We start from the raw sequence: 16,602 nt of genomic DNA on the forward strand, positions 1-16,602 counted from the left end.
TTTGGGCTTCTGAAAATAGTGATATTCCACAAAATTACTGATCTGCCTCACAACATGGGCCCTTAAAAAAAAGTTGATATCAGATTTCTTGTCAGATTGCCAATTTCTCCTCATTTCATTTAGGTTCTATCTGGGCTGAGCTTCAGCCAGTTGGATTTGGTCCAAGAAGCTACCTGAGTTAGTTCTTCAGACAGCAGGGATTCTGTTTACTGGGTTTGTCACAAAAAGATTCATGATGCTGAGGAGCACAGGTATCCTGGTGGCACCAAAATCCACGGTGTTCCATGACATCCCTCAATGGCCTCATTGCTTACTCTCTGCAAAACAGTGCCAGATGAGACACCCAGGGCATGAGGGCTGAACATTTGTTAACCATTATCCTGGGGGCTCTAGAATAGGAAAGTAATTTTTTTCCCACTCATTTTTGAACATAACAAGCCACTATCCCCAGTTACTTAGTTTGCAAAGAATACTGATAATTAATAGGTCTACATTGTAGGTATTTCCATTGCTCTATGGCGATGTCATTTCAAAATGCCCAATGAGTACAAAATATATAAAATTACCAAAGAAGCATACTACAATAAAGTAACATGAAATCTGCTTTGATTATACCCCTTTATTTTTATGTCTAAAATAATGGGTCATTTGAAACTCACTGATTAAGGAGAAACAAGACATTGGTGACAGAAAAATGAGTTTTTTTTTTTCTGATACTAAATCCCTAAATCCTTTAATTTAGACCTCTCTTAATTTAACACTGGTGACCTCATCTCGTTTCTTCCTTTTACCCAGGAAAACGGGGTCTGCTCTCTTGGTATCCATACCAAACCAGAAAGCTGTTGTTTCTTTGCAGCTCAGAAAGTGTAGTAAAAAGTCACAAAAATATGAAAATGCATAATGTAGATAGCTATATTTCAAACACTTATCTGCGATCAAATACAGTATGACACTAATATTGGCAATATGGATTGAGCATTTGCTGAGCTCAGTTAAGATTACTCTCTTCAAATCATATTATCCTCTCAAATAGGAAGCCATAGCTAGATAATCCATTTGAGCTGGAAGTAGATGTGTGGACAAAAGGAAATCAGTAAATATAACTTATTTAAACTTTCCAAAAGCTGTAACAATTATTATTGTTTAAATTGTATATGAGATTTAGAAGAGATATCATACAATAAATGGTAAGGATAACTAGATTCTCTATGTATTGATCCTGATGGGGCTGGTTATACTTAACATGTTTAAACATGATCTTAAAACTAATGGATGGCCTTCAGTATAGATATGTTCTACTGGAGTATATTTGGGGTAAAATAATACAAATTATAATTTTTAAATGATTGGCTATAAGCAATCAAATGCAGTAAAAGTCTAGATAAGGAGTTTTGTGGCTTGTAACATTTCCAGTGAGGAATTACAAAAAGATCACAAAAAAGGTAGGGCTTCCTTACAAAGCTTTAAGAAACATTTTCTTGCCTTTGAGAAACTCATGGGGCATCTGAACTTAGAAAACTGTATGTATTCCGTTTCATGAACCCTAAATATGTTTCATTAGAGGTGAATGGTGTCCAGTGAATGAGTAAAAGGGTAATGTGAAGAAATGATGGTGGGGGAAGGACCATGGGTCTCCAGTCCAGAAAGACAAAAGCTGAGAGAATATGCTTAAAAAACATATTTGTTGACACCTAGATGATTATTAAGGGAATGGAAAGACTTAAAATTGACTAATTCATGTATAAAGTTCCCCTGGAAGCTGAAAATTCCCAGATTTGTCTTTGATGGTTAACAGAAAAGGAACATCCAATCTCACTGTACAAAGAGACCTTAAAGTGCATCTAGCCCTAAAGCCGAATGTGAGGTAAACATAGTGATACAGGAGCCTCTTGTTTTTCTGTACTGATTGGATTTTCCTGAGTGTTTGCTGTACTTTTAAGACACACAACGTAACATGGTACAAAAACTCCTGGAAGGCTGTTCTTACTGGGGAACAGCCAAATGATTCTTCGAAGTAACATTAAACAGAGTTTTGAAGAAAAGAAAACAATATTTCTGAGCAGAGATGACAGGTACAAAATAATGAGGATAACTGTTTCTAGGGCCGTCTATTCAAACTTCCTTAATTCTGACCCTAGTAATTGACACATATATAATGCACTGCATTTTGTGACCCACAAAACACAGAGCTGCAAGACATCCTTGAGAAAGGAATACGGACCCTTATAACATGCAATGCCCTGGGAACTTTCTCTTTTATCTATTTTATGTTAGTTCTTTTGAAAAAAAATGCATGTTGCAAATTACTAAATTGATTTCATAATTAATTGGTGGTCCAGTACCAGCAATTAAAAAAAATAGACATCTTCCAGAGAATGGTATGTAGAATTGCTTAGAAAAGGAAAGAATTCACTTTAAACTAGGATAGAGATGAGGAGAATAAGGTAACGGGGGAAGAGAGGGGAAAACACACAGTAGTGTTGGCTCTGGAAGCCTCTTCTTACAAAACATCAAGACAATAATTCCTCATAGTGCTGCTGCTAGGACTGAAACATGGCTTATCTGAATTGGTTACCTGTTTCTCGAAACCATACTGTACTAATGAATTATCTTGCTCCCAGCCCGTTCTATCATTTTTTTAAGGAGGTATCTGAATGTCAACCTCATTTGCAGAAGTTTCTCCTACAGTTTTCAAGGATATTTTGCAACACATTTAGAGAAACAGATCACAGTTAAAGGGCAAAGTTTGCAAGATGCATTGAATATACTCAGAACTAGGATTTCTCAGACTTTATTTTTCTCTTCAAGACATATTGTGGAAGTGAGTACACCTAACTATAGGAGAATTCGTTGCTGGGGCACTGTCATATTTGGAACTAACTCCATATTTGGAACTAACATGTTTAAGTATTACAGTTTTGATGGAAATCCTGGAAAAGTAAATACAACATAATAACCTAATAAAACTGGAAAGGATCTTCAGATGTTAGGTTAACTATGGCTGGGCTCACCTAACAAAATGATATGTAACCACTTTCAAAGGCCTCAAGTAATTGACAAGTTTATCACCTCTTTAAGCTGATGATTCTGTTCTCTGACAGTCATCTCATTTTCTTTGGAATTAAAAAAAAGTTCCTTTAACAGCATTTGATTGCAGGTCTATAGTATAAAATTTATTGAACTTGAATTACCAACTTTGTCCACGAAACTGGATTGTTTGTATTCTTTATTTAGTGTAGAATTAGATTGAGCTGCAAACAGAAGATGACATTGGCTTAGTAGAAGTCAGGAACTATTTATACATAATAGATCTATACGACTGACCTATATTGACTTTTCATGCTGATGTCCAGAGGTAAGCAGACCAGGACTCCCATGACATTTTTCAATGAAGTTTACAGGGATACAAGTGCCTATCTGCATGTTTCAACCCTGGATGCTATCTGCCCTCCATTCCCTAGACCTCCTCTCTCAAAGTCACCTCATGATCTGAGAGGGCTAATCTAATCTCCTGCCATCTGATTCACACTTTAGGCACTAGGAAGGAGAAATACAGAAAGAAGGGCATTCTGTAATCCTACAGTTCATATGGAACCACAGAAAACCCCAAGTAGCCAAAGCTATCCTGAGAAAGAAGACCAAAGCTGGGGGTATTACACACCCCAACTTCAATCTATACTACAAAGCTACAGTAAACAAAACAGTATGGTACTGGCACAAGAACACACCCATAGACCAATGGAACAGAATAGAGAGCCCAGGTAAACCCACACATGTATGGTCAATTAATGTACAATAAAGGAGTCATGAATATACAAAGTGAAAAAGACAGCCTGGTGTTGGTAAAACTGGACAGCTACATCCAAGAGAATGAAACTGGATTACTGTATAACTCCATATACAAAAGTAAACCCCAAACAGATTAAAGACCTAAATGTGAGACATGTAACCATAAAACTCTTGGAAGAAAATATAGACAAAAATATCTTCAACATAAGCATGGGCAATTTTTTACTGGACACATCTGCTTGGGCAACGGAAACAAAATAAATGAACCAACCAGTGGGACTATATCAAATTAAAAACCTTCTGTATAGCAAAGGACACCAGTAGCAAAACAAAAAGACAAGCTACAGTCTATGAGAATATATTCGTAAATGATTCATCCGATAAGAGGTTAACATCTAAGATATATAAAGAACTCATATGTCTCAACACAACCACCAACAAAAAAAACCTAATTAAAAAATGAGTGGAGGACCTGAACAGACATTCCTCCAAAGAAGAAATGTAAATGACTAACAGGCACATGAAAAGATGCTTCACATTGCTAAACATTAGGAAAATGCAAACCAGAATCACAACAAGATAGCACCTCACACCAGTGAGAATGACCACTATCCAAAAGACAAGAAATAACAAGTGTTGGTGAGGATGTGGAGAAAAGGGAGCCCTCCTACACTGTTGGTGGGAATGTAAATTGGTATAACTGCTGTGGAAAACAGTATGGAGGTTCCTCAAGAAGCTTAAAATAGAAAAACCATTTAACCCAGTAATTTCACTTCTAGGAATTTACCCAAATTCAAAGAGATATGTGCACCTGTGTTTATTGCTGCATTATTTACAATAGCCAAGATATAGACATGGGACATGGGACATTTAAAGATTCAATGAGGAGGAGAACCAAAGCAGATAATTATATATAATATAGCCAGTGCTTCTGTAACATCTTCCTATGTTGACAGATAGTAACTGCACTAGTGGGGGTGAGGATTTAATAATGTGGCTAATTGTTGATCCACTATGTTGTATACTTGAAACCAATATAAGATCATATATCAACTATACTTCAATAAAAAAAGTGATAAAAAGACTTATATGCTCAGAAAAAAGAAAGAAAGGCATTCTGATTCCCTTCAGGAGACTTTCTAGGAGTCACATACCCACTTCCACTTGTATCTTAATGACAAAAACTTAGTCATGTGGCTACACCTAGCAACAAGAGAGGCTGAAACATAGTTTTTACTATGGGATATATAATATTACATACAGGATATACATAATATATCTCATATATAATGTATATAATATAATGTAATTACACTGTATATAATATATAATAGTATTAATATAAACTATATAATTACATATATTAATATACATATGTATAATATATATTAGTCTATTATATTATAATACATTTTTAGTCGAACAGATATATAGGTCTTTTTCCTTTAGAATAGAACCCCTGGACTTATATATATCCCGTACATGGCATAACTGCCTAGATAAATTTGCTATTTTTTGAGACAGTGTTGTTGTCAGGGACTGTGAAAATGAGAAACCAAGTCAGAATGATGTTTAATGCAGAGAGCTTAACTTCCTCTGGAGACAAAGCACCAAGTCAGCGCTCCCCTGTGCTTTTATTAAATTACAACAAGCAAAAAGACAGGATTATAGGATAAATTTTTTTTTTATCAAGCTGAACAATTGCAAACTAATCCTCTTAAAGTTTCTCTTATGTCTCGTCTAGCCATCCGGCCCAGTGAGTCTCAAGGTGTGTTCTTCATCTGGGTTTGCCTCAGAAAGAATCTTGAGAACTGTTTGCAGTCCTTGTTACACCATTCATGACTCACACCAGATTCCAAGACGCAGCACCTATTTTGTTCTTTTCTCTTAGATTGGTTTCAGCTACAGGTTAAGCTTAGGCAGGAACTAATTACAGTGAGGTTAACTACTGGGGTATCTACAAGACAATAATGTACTGATGAATTATCCTGCTCCCAGACTTTTTTTTTTAAAGATTATGTCTGAATATCCACCCCACTTGCAAGCCCACCTCGTCTTTTCTTAATCTTGTATTTGTTATAATCTGTCAGTGAATATTGTCAGCTCAACACAAAATTTATCCTGAATCTGCCTGTAATTCACCAACCACATCCACTGTTCATCCAAACCCCCATCTTTCACCTGGACTATAGGAGCTTGTTAACTGGTCTCTGGCTCCCCTCTTGTTCCCCTTCCACAGTGGTCCATTTCCATACAATTGCCGATGTGATCTTTTTAAAAACAAAATCAGATCATGTCACTTCCTTGCCTCAGCTTGCTTACAATTACATCCCAAATCCACATAATAGTCCTACATTCAATGGCCCCTGGTTACCTCTCTGATTTAACTTCCTACTGTTCTTCTGCCTGCTCGTTCTCTTTCAGTTATTTTCTTGCTGTTCCTTGAACATACCAAGCTTGCTCCCTTTTCTGGGTCCTTGTAATTTCTCTTTCCTCTTTCTGGGAAATTCTTTCCCCAGATTCCAATGGATGTTGTCCCTTCATTCAAGTCTCTGCTCAAATGTCATGAGTGCTTTCCCTGACTACCCAGTCTAAGTTGAATTATAGATTCAGTTCAATTTTCATCTGATCTTCTGTATAGATCGCTACTTGACATTATATCTTAATTTATTTACTTGTTTCTTATCTGTATCCCCCACTCAAATATAAGTTCCATAAGAACAAGTATTTTATTGCATTTATTGCTCTATTTCCAGTACCCAGAAAGTGCCTGGGGCAAAATAGGGGCTTTATAAATATTCATTGAATGAATTAATAAATGCATGAATTTCTAACCAATCCCAGGATGATAACACTAAGAGTTCAAATTAAATTGATCGAAAGAAGAAATGTGATTATTTGCACATCTGAGTTTGTGAACTAAGAGTCCTACCTACTGCGATTTTAATTCTAGGTAGACATTGTACCACAAGGCCCTTCAGTTGAGCCGTTCTAGCAAATTATTGAATAGGAGGATGGGGCCATGGGGTCTTGGATTTATAGCTGGTTGGTCAGAAGTACAGGTGATGACATGGCACTTGAGACTGGCATCTCAAGTTGGGTGGACCAGTCTTGTAGGACTGAGCCCTTCCTCCCCTGTGTAATCACTTATTGATATGGAGATGGACTACTTCTCTCCACCCCTTGGAAACTTAATAATTTGCTCAGTTCTCAGCATCTTCATGTGCCTCTTCATCCTTATCCTGGTACTTTAGTAACAGTGAACACTTTCCATCTTTGAGTACATATGTCCAACCCCTGACGGTATTGGTATGTACTAGACTCAATTACGGATTGATGGATAGATTGTTTATTCTATATAAGCTGACTGTTTGAAAACAGTTAATATTAAATATGAATAAATGGCTGATTTTGTCTGTTAAGAAGATTTTCCCAGAGAAACCAGAATGATAGCCCAGTTTTTTAAAAAAACAATTTTAACTTCATTTTCATGAAATTCACATTATACAATACTTTTTATCATACAATTCTGAATATTACTAGGTAAAGCAAAAAAGAATCAATTCCCTAAAGATATGTGCATTTTATACTGTCTAGGGAAATCAACCTGATTATATTTTCTAATTTTCTGTTCCACATACAGCAGAACATCGTTTTTACTTATTTTGGTTAGTATATTTTGCATTTTATGTTGTATATTTTATTTCCTTCTTAACACCTTTTCCTTTTTTTTTTTTGTTGCAGTCAATTTGGGTCATATCCAGTATGACAAGTATAGTTGATATAAAATGCTTAGCACCTGAATAGAAACCACGCAGTGGGTTAAGTTCAATGTAAAGAATTTATAAGCTCTGATAAAAGAACGGCTATAAGGATACCATATTTGGTATTCTAGGGCTGAAGGAGAGTACCCAAGGAAGGACAAACTTGGAAAGGTCCTCCTCCCCAAGGCTGGGGTTCAGATCTTATTTGGAGAAGCTTTCTGGTTTGTTCTAGCCCCAGGTTTTCTGCAATCCCTCTGGAGTGCTGCTGATCAGGAACTATGGGGGTGGGTGCGCCAGAGAATGGGGGCTGGGCACAGTTGAGCTGTGCCGGGGTCTGCAGAGGGAGTGGTATAGGGGATGGGGGTTGGGGGATCATCTGCAAAATGAGTGGTGGCACAGGGCGCAGATGTGAGTGGAAGGCCTTGGGGCCAGTTCCCCAGTTGAGATGTTTGCTCAGAAGGTTAACACCAGGCCTGGCGGAAGCTGTAAGGTCTCTGACCCACTGGGCGGCAGTGTAAAATACCAGAACACTTTCTTTTCTTTAGTGTCTCTCTAGCTCCCTCTGTTGAGAAAACTTGACATTGTGCTCTGAGGGGAGAAAAGCTTAAAGGAGTTTCTGTCCTTTAATAAAGAGCATAGGTATATTATAGGGCGAATTGAAGCTGAGAGGCAATAAAATTGGTAACTGGCAAGTGCTTACCTAATTATAGATGTAAAGAATAAATGAATTTGGGGAGTTATATATGGATGCTTTGTCAAAAAGAATCCGTATCAGGATGATATGTCATTAATGGACAAATAAATACAATTCAATCCCATTTTTCAAATGTCTGGACAAATAGGGGTATTCAGATAGCTTATTGTTCTGTATTTTATTTTATTATTCTTTTCAATAAAATTGAGGCCTATCATACATATAGTAAATCACATGAGTCACAAATGTATACTTTTTTGAATTTTTACATGTGTGCAAGTGTAACTGCACAGATCAAAATAGAACTTTTCCACCACTCAGGAGGATACCTCATTTTTCTGCCCCTACCCCAAGAGGTAAGCACTAATCTGATTTCTATTATTTGTTGAGAAACTTAATGAAATTGTAGCAAGTAAGTACTCTGTTGTGTCTAGTTTTTTTTGCTAATATGATATCTTTTAGATTCACCCATCTGGCTACATGTTTCATAATATATATATGAAATATCTTTGAAATATATATATATACGGCATAGCATTCCATTATACTAATATACCAAAATTTACTTTTCTATTCTGCTATTGTTAGATATTAGGGTTGTTACTAGTTTTTGTTACTATGAATAGAAGCTGCTATAAACATGAGTTTTTGTGGAGCTATCACTCATTTCTTTTAGTTACATATTCAGAATTGGAATTTCTTGGTCATAATGCTTTAATAGTAGGTCATGTTTTGCTTTAGTTGATACTGCCACACATTTTTTGAAAGTGTTTAAACCAAGTTTCACTCCCATAAATAAGTATGAGAGTTCCAGTTGCTCCACCTGGTTGCCAACACTTGACATTGTCCATTCTTTGTTTTTAGCTGCTCTTCAGGGTACTGTTTTTAAGAATTAAAATTAATCAGATCTATACAAATATTCCTAATCTTCATAACCTTTAATTTTTTCTTTATAATTTTTAAATATATTTCTCATACTCCTTTGTTATAAATACAAAGAACTCATTTCTCCCAAACATTATTTGAAATTTCAGAGTAAAAATAACAGCAGTGGTAACTTTTGAAAACATGTTCTCAATTTACATATGCTTCCACCTTATGATATATAGCTCTTCACTACAAAACATTACTGTAATACTATAATAAATGTTTGCTAATTCAGAGAACACATAAGATTATTTCTAATTCCAAAGTAATTATTATGATTATCAATTTTCATTGTATGACATGACAAGGGAAAAATTCTGATTACATGAGCCTTTTGCCTGATTAGCCTTTTGCCTCCACTGGGATGGAATTTCTATGTAAACATTAAATACACTTGCACAGTAATTACATGGCATAGTGTTTAAGAATATGAACCAGGAATCACACTACTCAGTTGCAATCCTGGTTCTGCTAGGATGTTTGGTGCCTGGCTCTCAATACATGTGTAGGGAAAATGGAAGTTACCATGGCCAGGATCCTCACCTGACCCTAATCTACTTTACCACTGCACAGGCGCAATGCTCAGAGATGCATGCTTGTACAGGTGTTGGCAATTTTTGCTGTTATTGACTATGTTCCTATAGTAAGAGCTCTGCCCAGTGTTCTCCCTGGTTGCCTGAAAGGGGAGAGGCACAGATGTGGAGGTGAATGTGGACCTGATTCTAGTGCTGGTCCTGCCACCATGAGAATAAAGCTTGGTATAAGACCTTTTACCCCCAACGTTCTTTTGTCATTATTCCTTCTTACTGAATCCATAATGAACCTGGCTGGAGCTGAGAACCTTCAGCAAGACAACATGCTATCTAAATAGGTATTTATTAAACCAGATACAAAAGAAAAAAATAAATAGGTATTTATTATTAATGCAGATGAATTAAGTGGAAGGATTATATAAGGACTGCGTAGTTCCAGACAGCAATCAATATATTTCTCAGATCCAGACCCCCAAAATTTGAATTTTGAAATCTGTGTCTTATCGATAAACTCAGTGAAGTCAGAAGACTTAGGTCTAGGTTCTCAACTATTTTCCTTGATAAAATCTACTTTAGGGAGCTGTTGTGAAGGTAGACTGGCCTGCTTCAGGAAAACCATACTGAAACTATATAATGAGCACCATTTATCTTTTACATTGCTTTAGCAATTCAGAATGAAGCTTTCTTCGCTCCAGCCACTTTTTCGCAACTGCTAACACTCCCCCCAACTTTTCCTCCCTTTTCCCTGACCTCGTGGTGTTTTCATTGTATCTATTCCAGACAGTGAAAATACCCCTGCCACCTGAAAACCCGAAGGCAAGGCTAACGATAGCGGATAGCCAACTATGGCCACTTGGCCTGAAACCTGACACAAGGCTGGGCTTAAAGCAGTTCTGGGACAATAGCAAGGTCTTCGGCGGTGGGCAGCACTGCAGGCCGGCCCGCTCTCTGCCTCGAGTCCTCTTCTACTGCCCTCCCTCTCCGAGACGCAGAGCACGCCGGGAATCGTAGTTTCTGGAGGCCGGCAGTGCAGCGCACGCGCTCGGAGATCCTCCCCACCGGCCCGCCCAACTCCCGGATAAGGAAGTGGCCGGTGATGCCACGCGTTCTGCGGGCCGCGAACGGCGTCTTCTGGGAGTTGTAGTCGCTGGGGGCGGGCTCCGTCGGTAAGGAGACGTAGCTTTCCTTGAGGTCCACTACTGCAGTTGGTTCTCGGCGGGAGCCGCGGGGTCAGTCAGGCGCCCTCCCGTATCGCGCTCCTCCTGAGGCTGAGGAGGCACTCTCCTCCTCTTCTGCTCTCCGTCTCCGGTGCTGGGTGCTCCTCTCCCCTATATTTCTCTGCCTAGTCCTCTCCCTCTGTGGTCCATCTCCGAAGCTGGGGCTTGGCGGGGACCCGCCCTCCGGGAGAGACAGGGCCGCGACCTTCTCGGACCCGTCCACGCCCTGCGGGGCCCCTCATGCGGCCCCTCGCACGGGCTTCCCCCACTGCCCCGGATCCCCCTCTGGCACCCGTGCGCTAACGCTCCTAATGCCTTTTTCCCCCCTCTGTAGGGATGGAAGCTTCCTGGCGCCAGGTGACCGGTGGCCGAGGCCGAGTCCGAGGACGGGCCACTGCGGTCCCCGCCTCAGGAAATGGAGGCCACCCCCGCGGCGCTGGAGCAGGGCGAGAAAAGGGGTCGGTGGGCGCGGCTCGTCCTGTTCCCGGCCCGGGCGGAGCCGCGATCGCGGCGGCCGCAGGTGGCTCAGGCAGGCGCAGCCCCGCGGGCTCCGAAGCGCGGCAGACTTCCGTTGCCGGTGGTGAGAATGGCTCCCGTCCTGCGTCTTACCTGGGTGCCGACTAAAGCACTTGATAGGCAGAACTGCCCCCGCCCTTGCTCCCATTCACTTCTCTGCTAGCCTTCGGCAGTTGATGAGTGGTCCCACTTCTCAAACCTTTTCGGCGTTCTGGGTGAATTCCCAGCATATCTCTTTAATCTTAACTTTGATATTAATCATTGTGAAACTTACCTTGGTAGTGGCTGGTTTCGTGCATAAAGTGAATTTTAAATTAGTAATTTTTAAAATTACTAAATCTAAGATCCTCTCAATACAGGCACGAATGAAATCAGATCAATTTAGTATGTTTGTGGCTCCTTTCTTAAACTGTGGTTGCTGTCCGTAAGAGTTTATTCACATTTAGTGCTTGAAGAAGATTCCCATGGTCTTTGCTCTTGAGTTTGGATTCTCATTGGGAATGTGCAATGAAGCAGTCTAATTCTTTTTGTTATTGTTTTACCAAGTAACAAAATGAGGAGTACAGAAGACAGTGTGTGGGTAAAATTGAAACATTTCCAGAATATCTCGCCTGGCTTTAGTATATCTGCATATCAATAGGCGTTCAGAGGTGGAAAGAAGTATGGCTTTAGTGCATTTGCATCTTTCCTCAGGGGTGGAGAAGTTCATGTAGGTGTCAGTGAGTGATTACCTGGGCAACAGAGGGCTTACCTGTACCTGAGAGGTGAAGGGGAGGGCGGGTGTTGCAGCGCTGCCTGCGCAAGAGAAGAAAGACGGCTTGGGACTGCAGTTTGTGAGCAGTAAACGGGTTTTAAACTTTATTTCTCCCTTTGACTGATTATGGTTTTTAGAGATATTTTGTCCCTGGATTTCCTTTCCCCGGACTGACACAGTGCTAAAGAGAATAGTGGAAGAACTAATCCAAAACTTAATGCTTTTTTTGGGTATGAAGTTGTAAGAAACACATTTTCCATGTCAGCAATAGTTTGTGCGGATTAATGTTAAATATATATGCTTTGTGACCTCACTTTAATAAAGGCAAAATGTCCTTAAGCTTTCTAAGAAGCAGATTATAAACAGTAGGTTCATCATGCCTTGCTTTATGAGAGATTGTTTTGCAGAAAAAATCACTCTTTTTTTCTTTTAAGCAGAACTAATGTCTCAAAGGAAGTTTGAGGAAATAAAGAAGGCTAATCAAGCTGCAGCCAAAAAGCTTGTAGAAGAACACTTTAGCTCTTCCTCTGAAGAAGAAGGAGATGAAGCCTTGGAAGGAAAATGGGGAAAAATAGTTGCTAAAACATTTATAACTTATACTACTCAGACAGGTACTATGTGATTCTTTAAAATTTTGACTTTTTTGACGTCAGTGAAAATATATCCCTGACTTTTTAAAAAACACCTTTAGATGGGATAGTATTTGCATCACAAGAATGAGCATTTTTATGTTGTATATTTGAATTGTTTTACATTATTTAAATTATATATTGTGTAATACTAATCTTTCTATAAAGCTAATAGAATGGCAGTGTCTCTTACAGCCTCAGAAGTTCTCCTGTGCGTTTAATTGGCAGTTGTTCACTAGGAGCTCCCTGTGAGATGAGTGGGGTCCTGTTCCTGCGTTACTAGATTGGACTAGAGGACTTTGAATACTCCCTTAAATCTGTTCTTCATTTTTCTCTCTTTTTCTAGTCATGTTAAATGTGTCTGAAAGTCAATTTCATTTCTTGACTTTATTCCTTTATATCTTACAACTTCTGATTTTCCTACTTTTTTTTTTTTTTTAACTAAGTCTCCTCAGGTTTGCTGTGTACAATCACATATATATACCTAGGTTACTCTTAAAACCACATTTATTTATGTGAGGCCCAAAGTGCTGCTGCAGTGAAGGATTTGGTAGTAAGTGTGAAAATAGATTATTTTAAATGTAAATTCTCTAACACTTTCCACATTTTATACTTACTGTCATTATTTAGGAACATGCCTACGTGTATTATCAACAATGCAGTTGCCTGAATACTTTGATGGCATCATGAGGATAGGTACACATCTTCAAATAGGTTTCCGAAGAATTTACCCTATTTGTGAAGTAATTAAGATTGGGAAGCTTGACTGTAAGTCTGGCTCAGCCAGGTAAAAGTTGATAAAGAATAATGGTAAGGTTAGGGGTTTTTAGTTCCTAGAGAACTTTATAGAAGGCAACCTCAAGAAGGTTCCTGCTTCAAAAGGACATCATTTAAACCATTCTAGATGGAGACAGGGTTTTTAAGTAGGAAATTCGGTGATGTAACTCAGTATTTCTTTCTGTTTTTTAGAAAACATTTATCATTTGTATGTATTTTTAATCTTGCTTTCATCTTAAGATGTTAAGGCAGTTTTTCTTATGGTGTTTTGTGTCATAAATATTTCAGTTCTTGTTCATATGTAAGGATATCTTAAAATATGTTGTATACTCAGGGAAGGAAATCAATCAAGCTCTCTTGATTTAAGAATAGTAAATGCCATGGTATGGCATTTCATGATATTTTGATTTATTTGGCAGTACAGTTCATCTCATGTCAGGGAATTAAACACCAGAACTTTACTAAAGAAGCTCAGTCTTTTTATTTGGGCACAGCATTTGTACTTTAGTGATTCTTCTCTCAAATTTCAGACTGGAATGGTCAACTTCCTGATAGGAATCTGTGTCTTGCTGGTCCAAGGACACATCAAACATGCTGAAAGATACCTCCTTTTTTTTCTTTATCTCAATTAGTAGCACCACCATTTTCTCAGGCACCCACTCAAGTGAGAAATCTGGGAGCAGGGATGGCACATACATGGCATGAGTGTATTTCATTCACTATTCCTCCTCACCTCTGCCATGTCAGACATCTCAGCAGAGTTCTCTTTCCTTCTGAATCTTGACATGAACATTAGCTTTTAAAAGCAATGCAGTCTAATTGTCAAAGTCCTGCTGAATTTTTTACTTCCTATTTCTTAAATCTATCCCTTCTCTTCCCACATACTATCATTGCCTTAATTCAATCCCCTCCAGCTGTTTAATATATGGATTAAATCCATATAATGGCTCTGTGAGGTAGTTATTTTAGTTACTACTATTTTAAAGATGATAAAACTTGGTAATTTACTCAAGGTCATTTTTTGCTTTATCTGCTGTAACTGCCTCTAAATTGGTACTTCATGCTTCTAGTCTTGGCCTCCTTGCACTCATTTTTCTTCAGTTGCCAGAGTGATCTTTTTAAAAATCATGACTTCAAATGCCATGCTATCCGCCATGACATCTTGGGCAGTATACTTTATTGCTACAGCCAAACTTTAATATAATTTTCAAAGAAATCTTACATAGATTTTGTAAATGGAAGGTTAGGCTTTGTTTTGCTAAAGCCTATTTCATCTTGTTCTCAAATTCTGTTTTACAAGTTAGCTGTTAAATTAGATGAAATTTAAAATGTTACACATTTGTTAAAGCCAGCCAAGTTAAAAAGCAAAATAAGCATGTAAAATAGGATTATTGAGTCTGCCTTTAAAGATACTCTTTAAACTTTGGTGTTTATTTTAAATAAAGCAATTGTCTTTAATACTTTTATAATATTTTATAGTTTTCAGTGTGATTTCATATATTTTTTAATTCCTAAATTATATTTATTATGGTAGAGCAAGTTTTGTAAGTTCTGTGTTTACTTAGATGGTATTACAAAGTAAAGAATTACCCTAGCGTCCTATTTACTTAATTTGTCTCTTTGGAAACTTAAATTTTGATTTGAACCATTGTATTGCCAATTTAAATTCTGTACTTAAGATATTCTGTTAGTCTACTTTTCTCAGAGGCTCAGCCAACCTCTCTTGAGCAATCTTTGTTTTACTAATGGCGCATAGGTTTGTTTCTCTCACACTAAAGTGACTCCACTCACTGCCTTTTTGGTGTCATGTGTACTTTTGGGTAGTGTTTCCATCTCTCATTTTGCTGTTACCTGTTATTTCTTGGACATTCCTTTAGTGTCCCTCTGCTGCAGCATAGCTTAGTGGTTAAGAGAGCTCACTTTGAAAAAGTCAAACTGAACTTAATTGTTCTGTGCCTCAGTTTTCTCATCTGTAAAATGAAGATAAAAATAGCTCACTTAATTGTACTGAAGTACCAACAGTACAATGCCTAGCAAATAAATGCACACTAATTGTTAAAGAAAATACAGTCTAGTAATTTTTTTCTAAGAAGTTCATGCTACCTTTTAAAACAGAAATAGTGAACATAAATTAAGGAACCAAGTTTATTGTAATGACCTCAGGATCTTTTCATTCAACAAATTTTTATTAAGAATGTGCTGTGTCAGTAGACACACACATACACACAGACACATACACATACACACAGACACACATACACTCTGTCTCTGTCTCTGTCTCTGATTCTCTCTCTCTCTCTCTCTCTCTTTAGGCTAAATGGCCCTGCTGAGCTTTGTCTTTTCAGTTCCTTCCACTCTACTTTCGGGGAGCTTTCCCTTGTTATTTGACATCTTGCTACTGTTGCTTATTGCTCTGCCCCCAGAGATTTGTTAAGGACTTTATCAGTGATAAAAGCAAGTATACTGAGAGAGGGCCCCAGTACTGGTTTTGAATCAAGTGTATAACGTTTAATACATGGACTTTGTGATGACCTCTTTCCAGCGCACTGGTTGCTTTTTTTTTTTTTTTAGTTCTCATTTTTCAGCTATATTTTGAGCAGTTGATATTGCCAAACGGTCTCACATTATATGGTGCTATTAGTGTGTGTTATTTTCAGATGTTGCTTAACATGAATTTTCAATTTTTAAATTTGAAGATGGAGATATACGTGAATTAGAGCGAACAAAGCAGTATGTAAATGAAGCTTTCCAAGCAGGGGCTATGACATGCTTAATTTGTATTGCTTCAGTGAAGAGAAACCAAGCAGTAAGTTTTTCTCGTTATGTATATTAATTTATATCCCTAGAATACCTTATTTTGCATTTATAATACCTAACCATTTGTTATTCTTTTGCTTATTTTTGTTTGAGAATTTTATTTTTGAATTGATCTTCATTTTTTAAATCTTTAATTAAAAAAATTATATCCAAGTGAGCATCCAATATTTTTAGTGTTATTAATG

The 16,602-nt window shown here is 37.9% G+C and overlaps 1 protein-coding gene across 7 annotated transcripts in view; it reads left to right on the top strand.

Moving 5' to 3' along the window:
• Positions 1-10,120: 10,120 nt before the first annotated feature.
• Positions 10,121-16,602, top strand: part of NFXL1 (nuclear transcription factor, X-box binding like 1) — a 65,488-nt gene continuing 59,006 nt past the window's right edge. For 3 of the 7 annotated variants that reach the window (XM_073237666.1, XM_073237672.1, XM_073237671.1), the window contains exons 1-4: positions 10,858-10,936; positions 11,259-11,504; positions 12,629-12,805; positions 16,297-16,406. In XM_073237666.1, coding sequence (XP_073093767.1) covers positions 11,261-11,504; positions 12,629-12,805; positions 16,297-16,406 — 531 coding nt within the window. In that variant the 5' untranslated portion in view covers positions 10,858-10,936; positions 11,259-11,260. Of the gene's footprint in view, positions 11,023-11,258; positions 11,505-12,628; positions 12,806-16,296; positions 16,407-16,602 lie in introns of all 7 variants that reach the window. The other 4 variants (XM_073237668.1, XM_073237670.1, XM_073237667.1 and 1 more) reach the window with 4 other exon arrangements.

This window comes from Manis javanica, chromosome 5 (assembly GCF_040802235.1).
Source record: "Manis javanica isolate MJ-LG chromosome 5, MJ_LKY, whole genome shotgun sequence".
Lineage (NCBI taxonomy): Eukaryota > Metazoa > Chordata > Mammalia > Pholidota > Manidae > Manis > Manis javanica.